Genomic DNA, 20,280 nt, shown 5'->3' on the forward strand with positions numbered 1-20,280 from the left:
CGCATATACAGTACTAATGATTCGCTCCACAGTAAAAATGAAAGAATAGTATCATTATTCGACAGTAAACATGACTAGCATTACGAAATCATCATAGTGGAATTTGGTTAAATATGAAGAAACTGAATGACAAAACATATTCTACGTTATACAACTTTATTAATTGTATTAAAATGAATATTTTGTACTGCAACAACATCTTACCTGTTAGTTATAAAGCACCTGCACGATCTGTTCGTGAAATGTCATAAATATTCACCTATTTTGGTATATATTTCAAAGCTGGATGGCTTTAGGCGCGATAAAACCCCGCTCGCATCTCTTACTTTGTTTTATTAGTATTATGTATTTCTGAACATATACATTTTAACTAATTTTCTTCATTTTCTTCGAAAGTAAAAAAAAAGTTAGTCTGTTTATTTATCATTCTACATTAGACATTTATGGCATATACAGTAAAAATGATATTTTAGGATCCGCACTTTACATACACTGATTACATACGTTCACTCGGGAGTTCCAGGGTAAACAAAACTCGCATAAGGAAAGAAGTTTTTCGATGAATTGTCCCTTTTTTTTAAAAAGTTATTGGAAATAGAAAATGTAGCAACTGTGCTGAGATACGATATTTTAGAAATAAAAAGTAAAATAAAAAATAATACTGAGCTGACTTATATGTTATAATAGTTATAAGTTCATTTTGCTTTGGAACTATCTATACGCATGGTTTCCCCATAAAATATCAAAATTATTAGATAAATTAGATAAATGATTGTACATTTGAGTATTCCAATTATCAGGCAAACAAAGGCCATTTAAATTACTTAATTTTCTTAAGCAAACATCTTATGAACTGGTGACTATTTGTCTACTCAATTATGTATTCGTAATTTCAATAAATAAATATTTGTCTATATATTTGAGAATTACATGATTCTTTTTATAATTGTATAATGGTTGTAAAAGAGTTCACCAAAGCACATTTTGTATGAAGCGCTGCATGAACTTCTAATATAGAATCGTGTATCCAAGACTAAATAAATATCAACCAGGGGCCGTGTCAATGACAGTATCCTAGGACATGTCCTAAGATAGGTCTTAGGACATTATTAAGGATGGTCTTAGGAATTGTCTGAGACATGTCTTAGGATGTCAAACAAAGCTGTCTTAGGACAGTCCTAACTACGATGGTCTTAGGACCATCCTAACACATTTATTTAATTGAAAATATATGTAGAGATTTGTATGACATAGATTGAATTGTATTTTAGAACATATATGTAAAGAGAGGGAGGATGACTCTTATATAGAAAACAATTAACGCAAAATAAAAGTTAAAGTTTTTAACGGAAAACTAATAAATACGTTATTAAATATGATAAAAGATATAAATGAATTTAATACGAAAACAAAAGTAAATGGTCACAAAACTTTGTGATATTCGTGCTGCAATTCTAGTACATAAACTAGTTTTGTCCTTAGGTCCACTCGATTTCATTACATGTATCGAATCAGGATTAGGTAAGGGACGACATCAAAAGATCAATGTAAGATAAAAAACTTAATTCAAATAGTTTGGGGTGGGGGTTGAACTGCTGCAAGATTTGGTCATCCGACATTGATTTTTACATTTATCCAAGTGTTTACAAGTACATTTTTACATGACCACGTTGGTAGCCATATTAAAAAAAAGAACATATAAGATAAAAACAAAATTTATCTGAAGTAATATTTGCCTGACGGAGGAATATTTATCTTTCTTATACACAATTTATCAACGAATCAACACGATTTTAAGAATGTTAATATAAAAAGAAGATATGATATGATTACCGATGAGACAACTATCCACCAACGACCAAAATGACACCAAAATTTACAATTATAGATCATCGTACGGCCTTCAACAATGAGCAAAGCCCATACATCTTAGCCAGCCATACAATTTAACACCAAGTATATTTTTACAATAAATCATGTGGACTCTCTATTGTCGGGGCTTTATGTGTACCCCATATTTCGTTTGCATAACTCAATAAAGAATTTATATAAGTATCAAAAAGTTATAACAAAGTGACATAGTTTAAAAACGTACTTTTCACCTTTCTTCTTAAAGCAAACATTCAATTTGCTTTTATACCTTATTTCTACAATTTCTGCTGTAATATATTATATTTGCCATTAAAATTCAAAATTTGCCATTGAAATTATCAACAACATCAATTTCTTTATTATCATAATGCCATTTCTCCTCAATATGAACTCTACCACCTTTCCCAAATACTACAATTTTAGTTTTATTAATATTAGGTTTAAAACAAATTTTGTAACCCTAATACAGATTCTGAGAAAATAACCATAATTATCATCAGCATACATAAGTAGAAATAATTTCAATTCTTTCATCTCCATATGGTATGGCATTACTAATAATGAAAGCCATTTCACAATCGTTAACATATAAGTATGGAAGATAACACCTCTCTCTGCATCAATCCCATTGGTGAAGCAATCAGAATTAAAACCACTAGAAAGTGTTAATTAGACTAAATGACAAGCAATTTTGATATTAAATTTTCGTGTAAACATGCATGCAGTCTTAAATGAGGCCCCTCATGGGGGGTCCTAGTAATCACATAATCACAATTTTTTTGCCAATATAATCACATAATCATTAAATATTTGCTTATCTTTAGTAATCAAATAATCATAAACTAAATATACAGTCCTAGGTAATCAAATAATCATGAAATATTTGGCTTAGTAATCAAATAATCATTAAAAAAACGGCCAAGTAATCACATAATCAAAAACCCCATGAGGGCCCTCTTAAATAGCAGAAATGTACACATGATTGACAATAAAGTTAATTCGAACAAAATTTGTTCTATAGTCTTTTTTCAATGTGTACTTTTATCTGATTAACATACTTGATAACAATATATCATCTTTATCGATCATCCCGCTGGGAAGTCGTCAAGAACACAGTATTATTTTTTTAGGGGGTTCACTCGATAGACACAAATTTTTATTAGTCTTAACTTCAAGGTTAATCGAGCAAATTTATTAAATAATTGATTTTTACTTATTTTTTTACTTAACACCGAGCACATGAGGGTCTTAAATCTGATTTTATTGCTGTGTCCACAATTGTTATTCTACGTATTTCACCCGTATCGGTGTGGACAATTCCATTTTATATCACATGACATTTCCGCGGGAAATTCTTCTATTTAGACCGTACGAATGGATGTGAATTTGGATTAATGCATATGTATTGTGAAATATATAGTTCTCTGTGTATATATTTTTGATGAAATGATGCAATCTTCGGCGCAGAGTTCATATCCGTTCCATACATGCTCCGCAATACTGCACTTAATATGCATCTAAAGGAAATGCATCTTTAAGTATAAGTTATCAAACATAGCAAAATTTTCCATTTTATATACTTATCTTCGTTAAAATGCGAATTTTTATTTATTTTTTCGATAAAAAGTATCTTAATTAAATAACAGTAATGTAAATTTCGTTTAGAGATTGGGAACAAAAAAGTGCGCAAAAAAAGGTATGACAGAGGTCATATTGCTCAAGTGTAGTGTTACAAAGTATTGAATATTTTATCAGCTGACATATCTATTTTTATTTTATCTAATGTCAGTCATACCAACTGACAAACTCAGCGGAAACCGTGTATTCAGGCAGGCGTGAATTCTATGTCTTTCACCTGCTATGGACGATTCTCTTTATATAACAATTTTATTTGTATTTTAGGGGTTGTTTACATTTTGAGTTGTATGATAAACGTATGTTTGTATGTGTTTCTTAGTCATATTTACCTAACGATATTAAGAATTTGGTATTTAGTCAAATCTTAACCGGAGATTGTGATTCTAAAATTTATTAAATGTAAATAACATGTCGAAATATTTAGGCTTGAAATAAATATATTTTTGGATAAGTTAATGCAAGCACACGAGGTGTAAAGTGTCTTATACTATTACAGGTTTGTAATGTTTAACAACCATATTATATCAGTGTGTAAACACGTTAATTATGAGCTTTAAAAGTCAAGTAGTTCGAGCATTTTTCTGAGTAAGTGTTAAAAAATTTCAAACAAATATTCTTTACTGTGGTTAGCATTCATTAGTCGTCAGTATCTATAGATTAACAACTTGTGATTATATTGATAATTTACAATCTTCCTTGAAGGTGGTGCACCATTTCGCAACTAAATAACTCGATTGATGTGTCATTTGTATACAAGAGTTATATTCCTTTGAACTATGAGTCTATGTTTTATTTCATAAAGTCAGTATGTTGATTGTCTACCTTGAACAGGGTTATAATTATATCTTATAAATATAGTTTTTTTTTATTGAATTTAAAATCGTTACAAAATCTGTAATGTACTAGATACTCGTATTTTTTATTAGTTTATCAAAGACATTTATGTATATCTATAATTTCTTTTATTTGTTTTGAAATGTTTAAAATTAATATATACCAATATAAAGAATTATTTTGTTATCTTATGAATATTTTTTTGGTATCTGTTAGTATTCTTACCGTGTTTATACGTAAAAAATAAGCAAGGTCAAATCTGTCTTCATCATCACTAACTTTCTTAGAGCGATGAGACAAACTGCTCTAAATCACAGATCACAGGCACTCGTTACAGAATAAAACTTTCCTTTGTTATACCTTAATATACCATTAAGGTATATAGGGGGGAAATATTCTGAAACAAGTGACTATGTCACAGAAAAAGCATCTTCCCAGTATTCATGAAATTGCTCTCTATTAAAGCCATATCCTGGAAATTATTAAAAAAAAAAACCACTTTTTTCCTACTTTTAATTTGAGGTACAATATGCCGGTGAAAAACATTAATTGTGCTGTCAAGAATACACTGTTTCAAGTTGTGGTATGCATCAAAAACTGTCCAACAACATTCGTCATTCTACTCGTAAAGGCATTTGTTTCTAAGATCGGTATGGTGTATACCATTATGCCAGAACTCAAATGAAGCAGAAAGCTGATGTAGAAAGCTGATGTAACTTATCTGCTTTAATCGATCCCTTAAGACAAATACATGAAAGAAGTGTAATAACGCCTAACACAAACACAAAACAGTACACCATAGCCACCATTTTATTCCAGAAGCTTCTAACTGATGCCGAATGCTAGAGTGTAAAATTGTAATTGGGACCTACTCAAAACAATTAGAACTTTTCTGAAAAAGACTATAAATGAAAACAGAACTATAATGATTGAATGTTAGGAAAATTGACCAGAGTTATCTTACTTTAATCACAGAGAGGGGAAAGCAAACAATTTTTAATTTAAGCCTAATTAACATTAAAACAATTTGCAATTAACAAATAAAGTTATCTTATTGAAATATAAGGACTTTGTTAGCTAAATCTATTAATTTTATTAGATATTATTCATTTTTATGACAATAGAGAAACATGCTACAAGTTAGTGAAAACAGCTCAATTTTATGATACTTTATTATACAGAATCATGCCACACAGTTTGTTTACACTTGAGTGTGTCTAAATGACCTAAATTACAGCCATGAAAATTGTATATCCCAAATTACTCATGGCATTTACGTGGGAGTTCTGCAAATACCATACTGCCATATCGAAATTACCAATTTATACAAAACAAATATATACATGTACATGTATAGTCACAGAAGTTTGAAATCCTAGCACTGACGGTGTAAAGATATGACACAATAGAATTAAGAAATAGGGAGGTACACCCGAAGGTACACCCCCATTCCCATCCTTATCTTTATCTAGAAAAGGACAGGGAGGGGACAGGGGCGGATCCAGCCATTTAAAAAGGGGTCGGTCCCAACCAAGGACAAAGGGGGGTTCCAACTATATGTCCCCATTCAAATGCATTGATGGGCTAAAAAAAGGGGGGGGTCCAACATGTTAAAACCGAATATTAAAATTTTGGTATAACTACAAAATTACAACTTAGTATGACAAAACTTTGAATTTTCTACTCAAATGACTCAAATAAGTGATTTAAAAATCACTTATTTCAATAAGCCCCCTGACTTAAACAGACATATATTTTTTGTTGGCCTTACTCTTTGTAACTTCTATATGTATGCACCATAAAGAAAAGTTGTTTGGAATGAAATGAATCCCCTCCAGATACTCCTTAATAATAAGTTGAAAAGGTTTTATTTACTTCTTTCCTTCTTTAGATTTTTTTTTGGGCGGGTGGGGTGGAGGAGGGGTCGAACCTGTTGTTTACAAGTTGTAAATCAGCATGTCAGACATTAACTGTAAAGGGCTTTACTAAAATTGCATAAAACTTTGGTGAATTGTTTATATCTATCGACGTGAGCTCCCTTTCTTTTCTTTTTTTACAATTTATGTTTCCGAGAAAAGGGGGGATATTCCAGTTTTCAAACTTTAATTCAAAAATGCTTTTAGCAGTTCTCATGAAACACTGGTGAATTGTTGATATATCTAGTGATGTAAGCTGCGGCTTAAAGCCCCAGTCCCACTAGACCACGATCGCACCACGCTCACCGCGATCTAAAATAAATTTAGATCGTGGTGAGGTCACGGTATGAGCGGCATGAAAATGAAAATTTTCGTTTCTTTCACGATGCTACTACGTCCTCTCTACGCTTCTATAAAGATCCCGCTACGATTATACCACGTTCTCACCGCGCTTTTTCTGCGACCTCACTACGCTTATCAAGATCGTTCTACGCTCTTCACGTTCTCACTACGACCATACAACGAGTTATCCGATTGCAACACGATCTTACTGCGATTATAACACGTTCTTACCACGATTATACTACGTTCATAGCGCGATCTTACTACGTTCTCAGCAATTTAACGTCAACATCGTGTTCCATATCAATAAAGTTCAATTCCTTCTATTTCTGATTAAATCGTAGATTTCTCGGAAACAATACAGTCATGCCACCAAAAGGAAGATGTGGTATGAGTGCCAATTAGACAACTCTCCATCCAAGTAACAATTTATAAAAGTAAACCATTATAGGCCAAGGTACGGCCTTCTACACGGAGCCTTGGCTCACATCAATCAGCACGTTATAAAGGACCCAAAATATTACTAGTGTTACATGTAAACCATTTAAACGGGAAAAACCAACGGTCTAATCTATATAAAAAAGAGAAGCATGGTTGAGCCGTTAGAGCAAATAGATAATTACATTCAAACAAACAAAATCTAGGGAGCTTTTTTTATATATTTTATGTGAAAATGACAATGAGAATAATGGTCGTAGTGTGAACGTAGTCAGGTCGTAAGAAGAGCGTGATGAGGACGGCAAGGGCGTGCTAGAATCGTACTATGGTCGTGAACAGCGTGGTATAGTCGTAGTGAAAGCGTAGTTGGGTCGCAGTGAGAACGCGATGGTCGTAGTGAGGTCGCGATAACGTCGCTGTGCGATCGTAGCGCAGTCTCTCCGAATAGAATCACGCTTTCGATACGCTCTCGCTACGATTGTACATCGACCTTTGCGATCTTACTACTATCTTAGTGCGCTCTCACTACGCTTCTACTACGACCTGATTTCGCCACGACCGCACCACGATTGTTTTGAACATGTTCAAAGTTGACCACGCTCTTCTCGATCTTGAAGACCTTATCACGACCGTGATACGACCTTACTGCGATCTACACGATCGCAATTACGATCATCAAAATTTGCATTTTTTTCACAGATCGTAGTGCGATCGTGGCCTAGTGGGACTGGGGTATTAGATAGAATCTTATAAATTTTACATTTCCAAGTTATGGGGTTTTATATATTAAAAACCGGAATTTTCAAGTTTCTGATAATGTTATCAACAATTTTCCTTAAACGTTGGTGCATTGTTTATACTGTATCTATTGATGTAAACTCCCTGCTTGATTTTCATAAATTTCTAATATGATATTGAAAAGTAATTGAACTTTATTCTTAGTACACGTGACAACCTTAACATGCGCTCATGGCCCAGCTGGTTATTGAAAGTAGAATTCCTATGAATGACTTTCAGCTGGTTATTGAAAGTAGAATTCCTATGAATGACTTTTAATTTCTTGCATCCATTTTATTTGAATTTTAAGGAAAAGTTGTTATTTATGTTAACAAATCCCACATTGATGTATAACATGTACAATAATCAGACATCAACCCAAGCCAACCTTGGTGTAATTTAAAGATATCTAGAGGTCAATACACAGTTTTAAACAAAAGACAATATAATGAAAAATATAGCAAAGTTTTGAGATGAATTATTATGAAATGTATTAGCAATATATTTAGATTATCTATAATACTAAAATGACGAGGTCCAATTTGTCAGTCGTCATCAGGTAAAAACGGCAAATCAAAGAATTCAACTTTATATATAGCTAATATAGGACATTGGTGTTGATTAAAAATTACACCACTCCAGACCCTTTTGCAGTCCTCATAATTAATATTGCCAATAATTAACAAGTTCCGGGTCGAATCCGATACCGATACCAATAGTATATTCACCTGTTACCTATTACCTTATCTGTACGTTCCGCATCTAACAGGCGCACCACCATACGGTGTATTTAGGATTTTGCTATATACACGGGTCTTAACCACAGGGTTGACACTACTAAATTCAACCATTGTCACATTGTTCCCTATTGTAGTATTCAGTTTTCAATTTGTTAGCCGGCATGACGTAAAACAGCGAATCAAAGATCAAATAACTAATATATATATAGGACAATGCTGTTGATTAAAAAATACTCCATTCCAGGCACTTTTGTTTTCCAAATAATTAATATTACCAATAATTGATAAGTTCAAGGTCGATGGATTCAAACAGAAAGCATTTTAAAGCAGAGAAAACTGTACATCTTATAATCGGCATGACTTTATCAGATAATACGCATAGTTCTATACTTTAATTCAATCACGGACCCGCGATATCACGGGTGTGTTCTAGTATCGTATAAAATTTAGGTTCCACCTAACATTTAAAACTGATATTTCGTTGCAGCCAGTCCATCATGCAGAGGGATATTTCATCTATATGGAATCTTATTTTATCATGAAGTCAGATTTGAACATGGACTTGAGAAATAAAGGTGGAGTAAAGCCCAAATGTCAGTTTTAGTCTTATATAATTATGTTTATCAATTTTACTCTTATATATGTTTAAATATATTATTGATTCAGTGGTAATGGTAAATAGAAACTCACAAGTCTAAGATGACATTTTATAGTTTTAAATGTTTCTTCGCCAGTTAATTAACTAAAATTAGGTGGAGATTATTTCCAACAGACTGAGAGGGACACTCAACCTATATCAATTTGTGCATGAAAACTTAGTGATTGATAGTTCATAGATACTGAACCTTTACCACAAATTTGTGAAAGTTTTAACCGGTATTTATACTTAAAATACTATAATAAAGTTCATGTCTTTTTCTTCAGGATTTCTGATCCAACCATGTATACGTAGTATGGCATGTTGTTGCGATATGGTTTTGGTCAATGGATGTTTATGAGGGACCTGTATATACGTAGTCGGATCTGTATATACGTAGTACAAAGTATATCACTGGATTGAGCTCTTTGTCCAAGTGTATTATGAAAGTGTTTTGCTTTGAGCTCAGTTCATTGTTATGCAATTCATTCATTGGGAAATAAAGATTTGACAGACAACTCTCATGTACAAGGAATTGTTAAAGTTGTATCCATTTTATGTACGTCAACAACTCTCATGTACAAGGAATTGTTAAAGTTGTATCCATTTTATGTACAATATAAGTAATAGGGAGATAAAAGCATTTTATTTAGATTTTAATTAAACATTTTTGTCCATTAGCCAAATTTATAAAAAAAATTACCAAACAACGCTACTCTAGCTACTAGCAATATGATGGTTGATTGCCATGTAACACTTTATTTTATACATGTATACTGTCTACTTAACACCTTAGTCCTGAGTGTAAATGGTCATCCAGTATTGTTAAAAAATAAATAAATTTATAAGGCCTATTTTGAATTCTAAAACTATATTTCATTGTACATGTTCAACATCTATCATTCATTTGTTTATTTCTTAATTTTTGTGAATTAACAGCAATTATTAATTACTACAATACACTTTCATACCACAACAAAACTGCCTTACTGTATTGGTATTACCTATATTTGTATCCATATCACAAAATGAATTGAAAAGAGAATATATTTGCAATACCTTTTTTATATTGAATACTATAACTTTTTAGATCTTTAGACATATTTAGGAGATGTTCATATCCACTTGAAATTTTATCAGATGACTTCTGTAGCAGTTATATTTTTTTATGAGCCTTTGAAGCATGCTCACAAAGGTTCTTTTGATGATATCATTTTCATACTGGCCAATTTTATTTTTTGCTTTGACCTGCTTTGAAGGAAATATTTTCAAATAATTAATACAAAATAACACAGAGGTTTACTCTCTAGCTCATCTAGCCCCAAGCATCATGTCAGGCATTGTCATTACTAATGTATTCTAAACTGGGTAAATTAATTCCAAAAACAATTAAATGTCTTCTAATCTGAGAAATAATTTCAACATTAAAGCTGGGTTTATACTTCGGTTGCGACTAGCGATGCGACGAATATTTCTGTCGCCAGGTAAAACGCAGCGACAGTCCGCGACAACGCGCGATAACGCGCGGCATCGCTTCTATCGCTTACAAAAACCATTAACGCAAGGTCAATCGCAATCTTTCGCAAGCGAGTTGAAATTATTTCAACTTCATAGCGACATCGCTACACTTTTTATGTAAAATAAATAGGTTAAAAGGTTAACAAGCACATGTTCATTCCAATCATGGCATCGAAAAAGACGCAGCCGGGGTTTGACAGAGAAAAGCTGATCCATCTTGTAAGAGATACAGAATGTTTATGGGATCCATCTACTAAGGAGTATATGGATTCCGATATTACCCAGTCAGAGTGGCAAAGAATTGGCGAAGAGATGGGTATATCAGGTAGGATCTTTAAAGCTTTAATTTGATAAAAACTGAAACAAAAAGGGGTACCGAGTCCTTTGATAGTCCCTCAAGGGATAATCCGCATATTGAGTACCTCATAGTAAAAATGTAGTATATTAAATCAGAGACGTATATCTTTTATATGTTTCTGATTACTAGTAAATATATTTATTTTTAAGACATCTACTTTTTGACACTTCAATATAATTTTCTAGAAAATGACAATGTAACTACATGTACTAATTACTAATAGTCGAAAAACAACGTGTCACAACAAATCATCTCTTTTAAAATGTATGCAATGTGTAATACTTGAGATTGGTTTATCATGAATAAATAATTAAAATGAAAACATGCCGACCTTTTGATATAAATTTAGTGGCTGGGTTGGGAGTTGGGATTAATTATTTATTTTTTCTATTTGTTATGACCACAGTGATTCCACAGTCGCCTGCATGAAGATGTCATAATTATAGCGAAAAATGGGGAAAATAAAATATTATGTATAAATACTACTAAAAATATTATTCCACTGTATGTACATGTTGATAGTTACAATGTAAATCAATATTTGAGTGGTTGAGACTATCCCACTTGAGCATCATATTTCAATCATGATCTAAACATCATATTCCCATCTAGCTGTAGATATATAGGGACCTAAATACTACCGTAAAAATATATTATGCTCCACTCCCATTTTTCGCTATGATTAAGAAATCTGCAGGCGACTGTGCTATGAAAGAATTTAATTTTTACATGGTGTCAGTTATTTATTTGTAGTTTTTGGCATCACGCGCTATTTATGAATATCCTCATCACCACCACCCCTTTACGCCTCGAAAATAACCAAATGGTCGACCCCATAAATGTAAATTTTCTTCAAATTATGGTCACCGTTTAATTATCTCGATTATCTTGCTTTTTTCATTCCTGTTTGATAATTTAATAATTTAGCAATGTTTAGATGTTGGTCATTTAAGGGAGCTACTTTTTTATTTTTTTTGGGGGAAAAGGGGGGGGCATGATGTAACCTTGGTCTTCCCTTTTTGTTTTTCACTACATTTGATCCTGCTTTTTTTGCCCAGGGTCATAGCAGTCCATTCCATTATTCAAAATATCCATTTCATTATTCAAAATTGGCTATTTCTCTTTGTTCACGCGTATGTCGATATTTCAGTCCTTCGTTACTCCTCTAATATGCGTTGCGGAACATATTGACTATAGACCTTTTGTTCCTCTCTTGATAAGTTTTCGATTAAGGTATAATATATATCTGTAATTAGGGGCTGGAGGGTCATAGCAGTCCGTTTCATTATTCAAAATATCCATTTCATTATTCAAAATTGGCTAACATGTTTAAGCCCGCCACATTATTTATGTATGTGCCTGTCCCAAGTTAGGAGCCTGTAATTTAGTGGTTGTCGTTTGTTTATTTGTTACTTATTTGTTTTTCGTTCATTTTATTTTTTTATAAATAAGGCCGTTTGTTTTTTCGTTTGAATTGTTTTACATTGTCTTATCGGGGCCTTTTATCGCTGACTATGCGGTATGGGCTTTGCCCATTGTTGAAGGCCGTACGATGACCTGTAGTTGTTAATGTCTCTGTCATGTTTGTCTTTTGTAGATAGTTGTCTCATTGGCAATCATACCATATCTTCTTTTTCATATTTCCTCATTTTAACGCATGTTGTGACCATTTAGGTCCTCCATAAACCCTCTTATGGTCAAAATATAGCTGTAGTGTCAACAGTCATTTTTTTTAATATTTATTTCACTATTCACCGCTTCAATGTGAATAATGAAACATAAACTATTTCATTATTCATTTATTAATATTGAATAGGGATATTCATCCATATGTATCATTTTATGTTTTTTTTAATTATTGTAGGAGCAGATTGTAAGGCCAAATTTAAGAATTTAAAGGATACATATCGAAGGAAAAAGAAGGACGAGAAGGACATAAAAAGTGGATCGAAAGGGTCAAATTCGAAGAAGTGGCCTTTTTATGAATTTCTCACCTTTTTGGACCCAGTTGTTGTCCCTGTAGAGTACGTATAACATGTCTTTCAAGAGTTACAATATGATAATTTATAAGCAAGATAACAAGTATGATGTGTTTATTTATTCTAAATTGGCTGTAGGTGAAAGGGGGTAGGTTGAGATCTCACAAAACACGTTTAACCCTACCGCATGTTTCGCCTCCCCTAAGTCAGGAACCTTTTGTTAGTCTTGTATATTTTTTTTACTTTTAGTTCATACCTGTGTTCCGAAGTGAAGATTGGCGTTCATTTTCTTGATCTTGTATACATAAGAATTACGGGGTCTGCACAAGACCTCCTCTGGGTGTGGGATTTTTCGCATTGATGGTCTTAAAATTGTTTTCGTTTTCAACGGGTTATGGTCTCTTTGACATATTTCCCGTTTCCATTCTTATTGAATTGAACATTTTTAAAACTTCATCGTTAAAACTGATTCCAAAAATTCAAAATATTGTTGCACTATCACATGAATTAGTATTAAATACTTAACTTTTGAAAAAAAAATCACTTTATAAGTCTTAAATGAAATGTCATCTAAACCCTATGAAGTATTAAATATCCCGGTTCCCGGTACTACGTTCCCGGTATAAGCTATTAGCCATACTCTCTTATATTAGTATATGTGTAACATACTGAATATTGCAATCGGGAACCAGTTTAGGTATAATGGATCCCAAGAGAAAATTAACGTGATCTCTGCTCATACATCATTGCAATGTTGGAAATATTTATGTACTTCGGAACTGTTCCTTACTCTCTTTTTTCTTTTTTCTTCTTTTTTGTTTTATCGTTGGTGGGGTGGGTTTGGTGGGGTCGGGGGGGGGGGGGGTATTCTTGTCTTGTGTCTTTGACTCTCTGTTATGACAAACTTAGATTTGAAAAGTTTCATATGTGATAAAACTGTGTTTATAAACATGATAAATGTATCCACAAAATGTTGATTATGAATCATTTTCATTTCAGTTCATGCACAAATTTGGAAAACTCTACTTCTGAAGAAGAAGGGAATGAGCTTGAGGTTGAAAATGTCAGTGTTCCTCCAGTTAAAAAGATGAAAAATACTGCAAGAAAGAACATCGACACCCAATTTGTTGAATTCCTAAAGGACAGTAGCAAGACCCTTCAAGAATCTCTTTCTCAAGGCAACCAGAAGGAGTTGGATGAGGAGGGGCATTATGGACAAACTGTAGCTGCTAACTTAAGAAGACTCAGCCCACAGGAAAAAGCTCGAGCTAAAATATTGATCAACCAAGCACTTTATGATGTGGAGTTCAACACTCCATATCGAGAAGTGCTTTCTAGTAGGAATGTTAATACTAGTAATCAATATCAAAAAGTAGATGAAAATGAACCAACAACATATTTTTTGATGAATTAAAAAAAAATTCAACTATTTCGTTTAATTAATTTCATTTCTTATCATTTTAAAGAGATTTTAATGAATTATAAGTTTCAAATGTAGTTATTCCTGTTCACCAAAATGAACACTTGTATTTTGCCACTCCACCTTTCCTATGTCACTCACGAAATAGTTCTCGAACTTCTCCCTTGTTTCCCGAGCTCTTTTTTTAAACATGTTGCTCCCTGTTTGATTTATCCCAACGATCCCACTAGCATCACCAATTTCATTCCGCCACATGCCCTCAATTATGTTGCCGTTGTCATCTGTATCTACATACCTGGGAGGGCAGTACCTACGCTGAAGGACAGGAACGTTTCTCTCTTCATACTTGACAAAATTATGTAAAGACAATGCGGCTTTGACAATTTCTGTACTCTTCTCTGGAGTTGCCAAGATGGGTCTCCTAAATATCCTCCAGCGGCTTGCAAGTATTCCAAAAGCATTTTCGATAACACGTCTTGCCCTTGACAATCTGTAATTAAAGATCCTCTTCGTATAATCTAACTGTGTCCTCGGATAAGGACGCATCATGTATTGTTTAAGAGGAAAAGCTTCGTCACCTACAAAAACATACGGGCAAGTGTTATCTGTACCAGGAAGACAACACGGGGCTGGAATATTAAGTTCTTCATTTTCTGACCGTTGACCTATCTTGGAGTTCGAGAATATACCGCCATCACTAAATCGACCCGGACATCCGACATCTATCATTGTAAAGTTGTAATCTGCATCGCAAACTGCGAGAAGAACAATACTAAACGATTTCTTATAATTAAAGAAATTAGATCCAGAGTTAGCAGGTGATTGAATCGTTACATGTTTACCATCTATTGCCCCTATGCAATGTGGGAAATTCCAAGTACCACTGAATCCTTCCTCAATAGTTAACCATTCTTGTTCTGTAGTTGGTGCTTTCAGATATTCTGTGTTGAGACTTCGCCATAGTGCATTGCATACTTCAGAAATAGCGTTACAAACAGTTGATTTGGATACCCGGTAAGCAAGAGCTATCGAAGTTTGGGAATCTCCAGAAGCTAAATATCTGCAACAGAGCAGGAAAGAAAATCATAAAAGGATGACAAATTTCAAAATATAAGAAAAGTTTATTTTCTTTACTACTAATACAAGAATTGAAAACGAAAAATTATGTAAACAAATCCACGTTATTTAAAGACGACATGCACCAGGCAAAATTATGCATCACACTTTAAATGGTAGAAAACAGTCGCGCGACTTTCTAATTGTTAATTAGCACATATGACACAAAGAGACCACAGGGCCTTGCAAGCTTGCAAGCACTGGGAGTCCGTCGTCGTTTGTCATCGTTAACTACCTTAACCATATTCGCCTCTATAATTACTGACCTTACTAGGCCAGATATTTATTTTGCAAAATTTGTGATGAATGGTTACGTACGTAGGGCCTATACATGATAGAAGTAACCGCATTAATTTAAGATAGCATAGAAATAAATCATTGCGAGCTTGCCAGCACTAGGAGTCCGTTGTCGTATGTCATCGTAAACTATTTTAACCATCTTCGCCTCCAGAATTACTGCAAGATATTTATTTTGCAAAAATTGTGATGTATGATTACGTACGGAAGCCATAAATGGACACACAAAAAAAAAATAGAATTAATCCGTGATCTGGGATTGATAATCCGTGATCCCAGTTTAGTAATCCATGATCTTGGTTAGATAACTCGTTATCTCAGTTTGATAATCCGTGATCCCAGATTGCTTATCGGTGATCTTGGTGTAATAATCCGCTGTCTCGGATTATTAAACCGAAATCATGGATTATTTAACCTAGAAAACGGATTATTAAACCGAGATAACGGATTATTAAACCGAGATAACGGATTATTAAACCGAGATAACGGATTATCAAACCGAGATAACGGACTATTAAAACGAGATCACGGATAATGAATCCGTGATCTCGGATTATAAATCATTAACACTCCGATATTTCGGATTAATTAAACTTTTTACAAGTCCTTTTATGTCTTCCGTATCACGATATAACGTAAAATTGCATTTGTTAACATGTATGAATGTACTTTCAACATCATAATTATATAACTATCAATTATTATGACTATTGAGGAAATATATAAATATACAAAAAAAATACAGATGAGCGACTTCAGGCTATCATGAGACTCTAGTTTATTTGCGAGACTATTTTAAAATGTTTGTTAACAGCACCGTTCAACGTGACTAATATAAATAAGATGTGGTATGAGTGCCATTGAGTGACATCTAGTTCCATGACACATTCTATTCAATCGAATAGTCAAATATAGATATAGGCATGCAATACATGTTGAAAGTAAGTAATTTGATTTCAATTGGAAAATCAAAGCACTGTAAGCGCTATAAGTACAACTATAAAAAAACTTGAAGACGGTAGTTGAAACAATGGTTTCAACCAATAACCAGTGTGTCATTTTTTGGCAATTCTGGTCAACTATATGCATAATCTGTGATGTAACTTGCCAGTATGATTATCACAAGAGTGCACACGCTGAAATGTCTCGCCTTCTATACTAATCATTGATATTATGTTGATAGTCCTAAGTATAAGGCTTTATTACAACTGTCTCATAAACTTAACATTAACCAAGATTACTAAACAAAGACCAATGAACCATGAAAATGAGGTCAAGGTCAGATGAACCATGCCAGGCAGACATGTTCAGCTAACAATGCTTCTATACAACATATATAGTTGACCTATTACTTATAGTTTAATAAAAATACACCAAAACACAAAAACTTAACACTGTGCAATGAACAGTGAAAATGAGGTCACGGTCAAAAGAAACCTGCGCTACTGACATAAAGATCATAAAATATTTCCATACACCAAATATAGTTGACCTATGGCATATAGTATTAGATAAAAAGACCAAAACTCAAAAACTTAACTTTGACCACTGAACCTTGAAAATGAGGTCAAGGTCACATGACATCTGCCCGCTAGACATGTACACCTTACAATCATTCCATACAACATATATGGTAGACCTATAGCATATAGTATGAAAAAAACAGACCAAAACACAAAAATTTAACTATAACAACTGAACCATGAAAATGACGTCAAGGTCAGATGAAACCTGCCAGTTGGACATGTACACCTTACAGTCCTTCCATACACCGAATATACTAGCCCTATTGCTGATAGTATCTGAGATATGGACTTGACCACCAAAACTTAACCTTGTTCACTGATCCATGAAATGAGGTCGAGGTCAAGTGAAAACTGTCTGACAGACATGAGGACCTTGCAAGGTACGCATATATCAAATATAGTTATCCTATTACTTATAATAAGAGAGAATTTAACAATACAAAAAATCTGAATTTTTTTTTTCAAGTGGTCACTGAACCATGAAAAAGAGGTCAAGGACATTGGACATGTGACTGACAGAAACTTCGTAACATGAGGCATCTATATACAAAGTATGAAGAATCCAGGTCTTCCACCTTCTAAAATATAAAGCTTTTAAGAAGTAAGCTAACGCCGCCGCCGCCGCCGCCGGATCTCTATCCCTATGTCGAGCTTTCTGCAACAAAAGTTGCAGGCTCGACAAAAATACATGTACCAGTGTCTTTTTTGCCTAAACATTGTTTTATATGATTGAAAACAAGAATATGAGTTTTTTTTGATATTTTCAATAGTCAGTGTAATATGACGTGCTTCTTTCGCTTTGTGAATAGACCATGCTCTAAATCCAATAAAATTAGTTCGCACATGCGTTCAAAACTCCTCCCTCGGAAAAATAACATTGCCAGTCGTTTATTTGTGTACAAACAAAAAAGGGAGGTTCGTGGAAAAAAGCTATTCTTTATTGTAGTTTTTAACATGGATAGGCATTATATTCGTGTTATTTTAGCCCTCTCTATCGGTCGGTCAAAAATAATCACGAATTTAATGCCTACCTATGTTAAAACTACAATTAAGTATAGCATGCATCAATTATTTTTGGGTTTTTATCTTTTGACTAGGCTTTTAATAGGCTTATAACACAAATATTTTTTTTTTTTTTTTGTGTTTGATGCCCTGCATGCAAGTCTTTATAAAAAAGAATATCATCGTTTTTCAAGAGCCTTTCATGAGGATAGTCTTTTTATTTCTAGAAAAAAACATTTTTTTAAAAGAAGTAATTTGATTACCGTAACGTCATTGCCAATCTTTCAGTAGCACTGATTGGATACAAATGTGTCCTGGGTCTTTCAAGCAGGGGACATACTTTTCTTGCCAACTTTTCAAAATGCTCCCGTGACATACGAAAGTATAGAATGTGATATTCTGGATCAAGTCTCATTTCCTGCACAAGATTTGCATAGTCTCCTTGTCGTCTTCTTTGCGCCAATATTGATCTTGTGTATTTGGTTCTTTTTCTTCTACTTCTAAGTCTGTTGTACAGCAACCATATACCAGTCATGTGCATCAAATATACATGAATTAAAGAGTTGGTTTCATTTTGTATTATCTTCAATTGATTCTCCATTTTAAATAGCTGTTTTGTTTACAAAAATCGCTAAGCAACGCGAACTAAAAACGATCGTGGCGACACGATTTTTTAGTATCGCATCGCGTCGCATCGCTGCATCATTTTGTCGCATCGCTACGCCTTAGATAGCATCGCATCGCTTGTCGCATCGCTGCCGCTACCGAAGTATAAACCCACCTTAAAACGAAATCTTTTACTTATGATCATGATGATTCTCCACAAATTAATATAAATAGAACCATACAAATAGTAAGCAAATACATATTCTCAGATACCATCTCCCATGTAAAAAAAAATCACATCATGAAAAAAATGAACCTGTTATGTGTTCCTCTACTAGCTTCACAATGTATCCAATCAAATATGTGGAACATATTCTATCATAATCATTTGGCAATTAATGCAATTAGTGTCTCTTCCATGCCAGTTTTGAACATAAAAAACTAAATATTAAATAAACAACTCTCCTAATGATCAGGTTGATTGTCATATTGTGCAACACAGTTAATAATATGGGAAAAATATAGAACTTCTTTTGTCATACAAAACACTGTCAAACATCCAAACATATATACTATCCACACTGATCTGTGTCCACACTTGTTTTTAAATTAAAAAAATCAATATTTCTTTCAACTTCGAAAAAGAATAAGCTACTTGACTGAATAAATTTTATTCCAAATTTGTTCTTCAGCCTTTTTCTTTTACCATGTAAACAAAAAATAAAGAAAATAGCTACTTGACCAAATAAATTTGATTAAAAAATTTGTATGAATATTTGTCTTTGTTTTTTTCCAATAAACTTAATTTGTACAAAAGCACTGAAATCGTTAAACTTGTTTGCTTAAATTGTTGATATAGATATATTAAAAATGTAAAAAAAACAATTTGCATATAAAACATGCTGGTATGCAAATAAGTGCTTATTATATTCTTTATAGTTCTATTTGTTTGAACTATGCACACTTAACTCACTTCATATTTATTGATCATAGTTTGTTACATATTGAGAGACTAAAGATGTTTAAAATAGGTAAGTTGAACACAATGGCCTATTAACCGTTATGGAGCTAAATTAATAACAAACATATGGGTTTTTCTCATTGTCGAAGACCGTATCGTGACCTATAGCTATTCTGTGTCATTTGGTGGCATTGACAAACATTCCACTTCTTCTTTTTATATATTTATAGAGAAAGCTATGTTTGTAATTATGTTTTTTTTAAAAGACTGAAGTTTCAGGTAATTTAAAATTGGATAAACTTG

At 33.2% G+C, this 20,280-nt stretch overlaps 1 protein-coding gene across 1 annotated transcript; it reads right to left on the reverse strand.

Moving 5' to 3' along the window:
- Nucleotides 1-14,512: 14,512 nt before the first annotated feature.
- Nucleotides 14,513-19,153, reverse strand: LOC139485982 (uncharacterized). Its single transcript, XM_071270665.1, has 2 exons — nt 18,674-19,153; nt 14,513-15,529 (listed from the first exon to the last, which is right to left on the reverse strand). Exons 1-2 carry the CDS (start codon nt 19,009-19,011, stop codon nt 14,548-14,550), a joined length of 1,320 nt encoding a protein of 439 aa, XP_071126766.1. The 5' UTR covers nt 19,012-19,153; the 3' UTR covers nt 14,513-14,547.
- Between the last annotated feature and the right edge of the window lie 1,127 nt (nt 19,154-20,280).

This window comes from Mytilus edulis, chromosome 8 (assembly GCF_963676685.1).
Source record: "Mytilus edulis chromosome 8, xbMytEdul2.2, whole genome shotgun sequence".
NCBI lineage: Eukaryota > Metazoa > Mollusca > Bivalvia > Mytilida > Mytilidae > Mytilus > Mytilus edulis.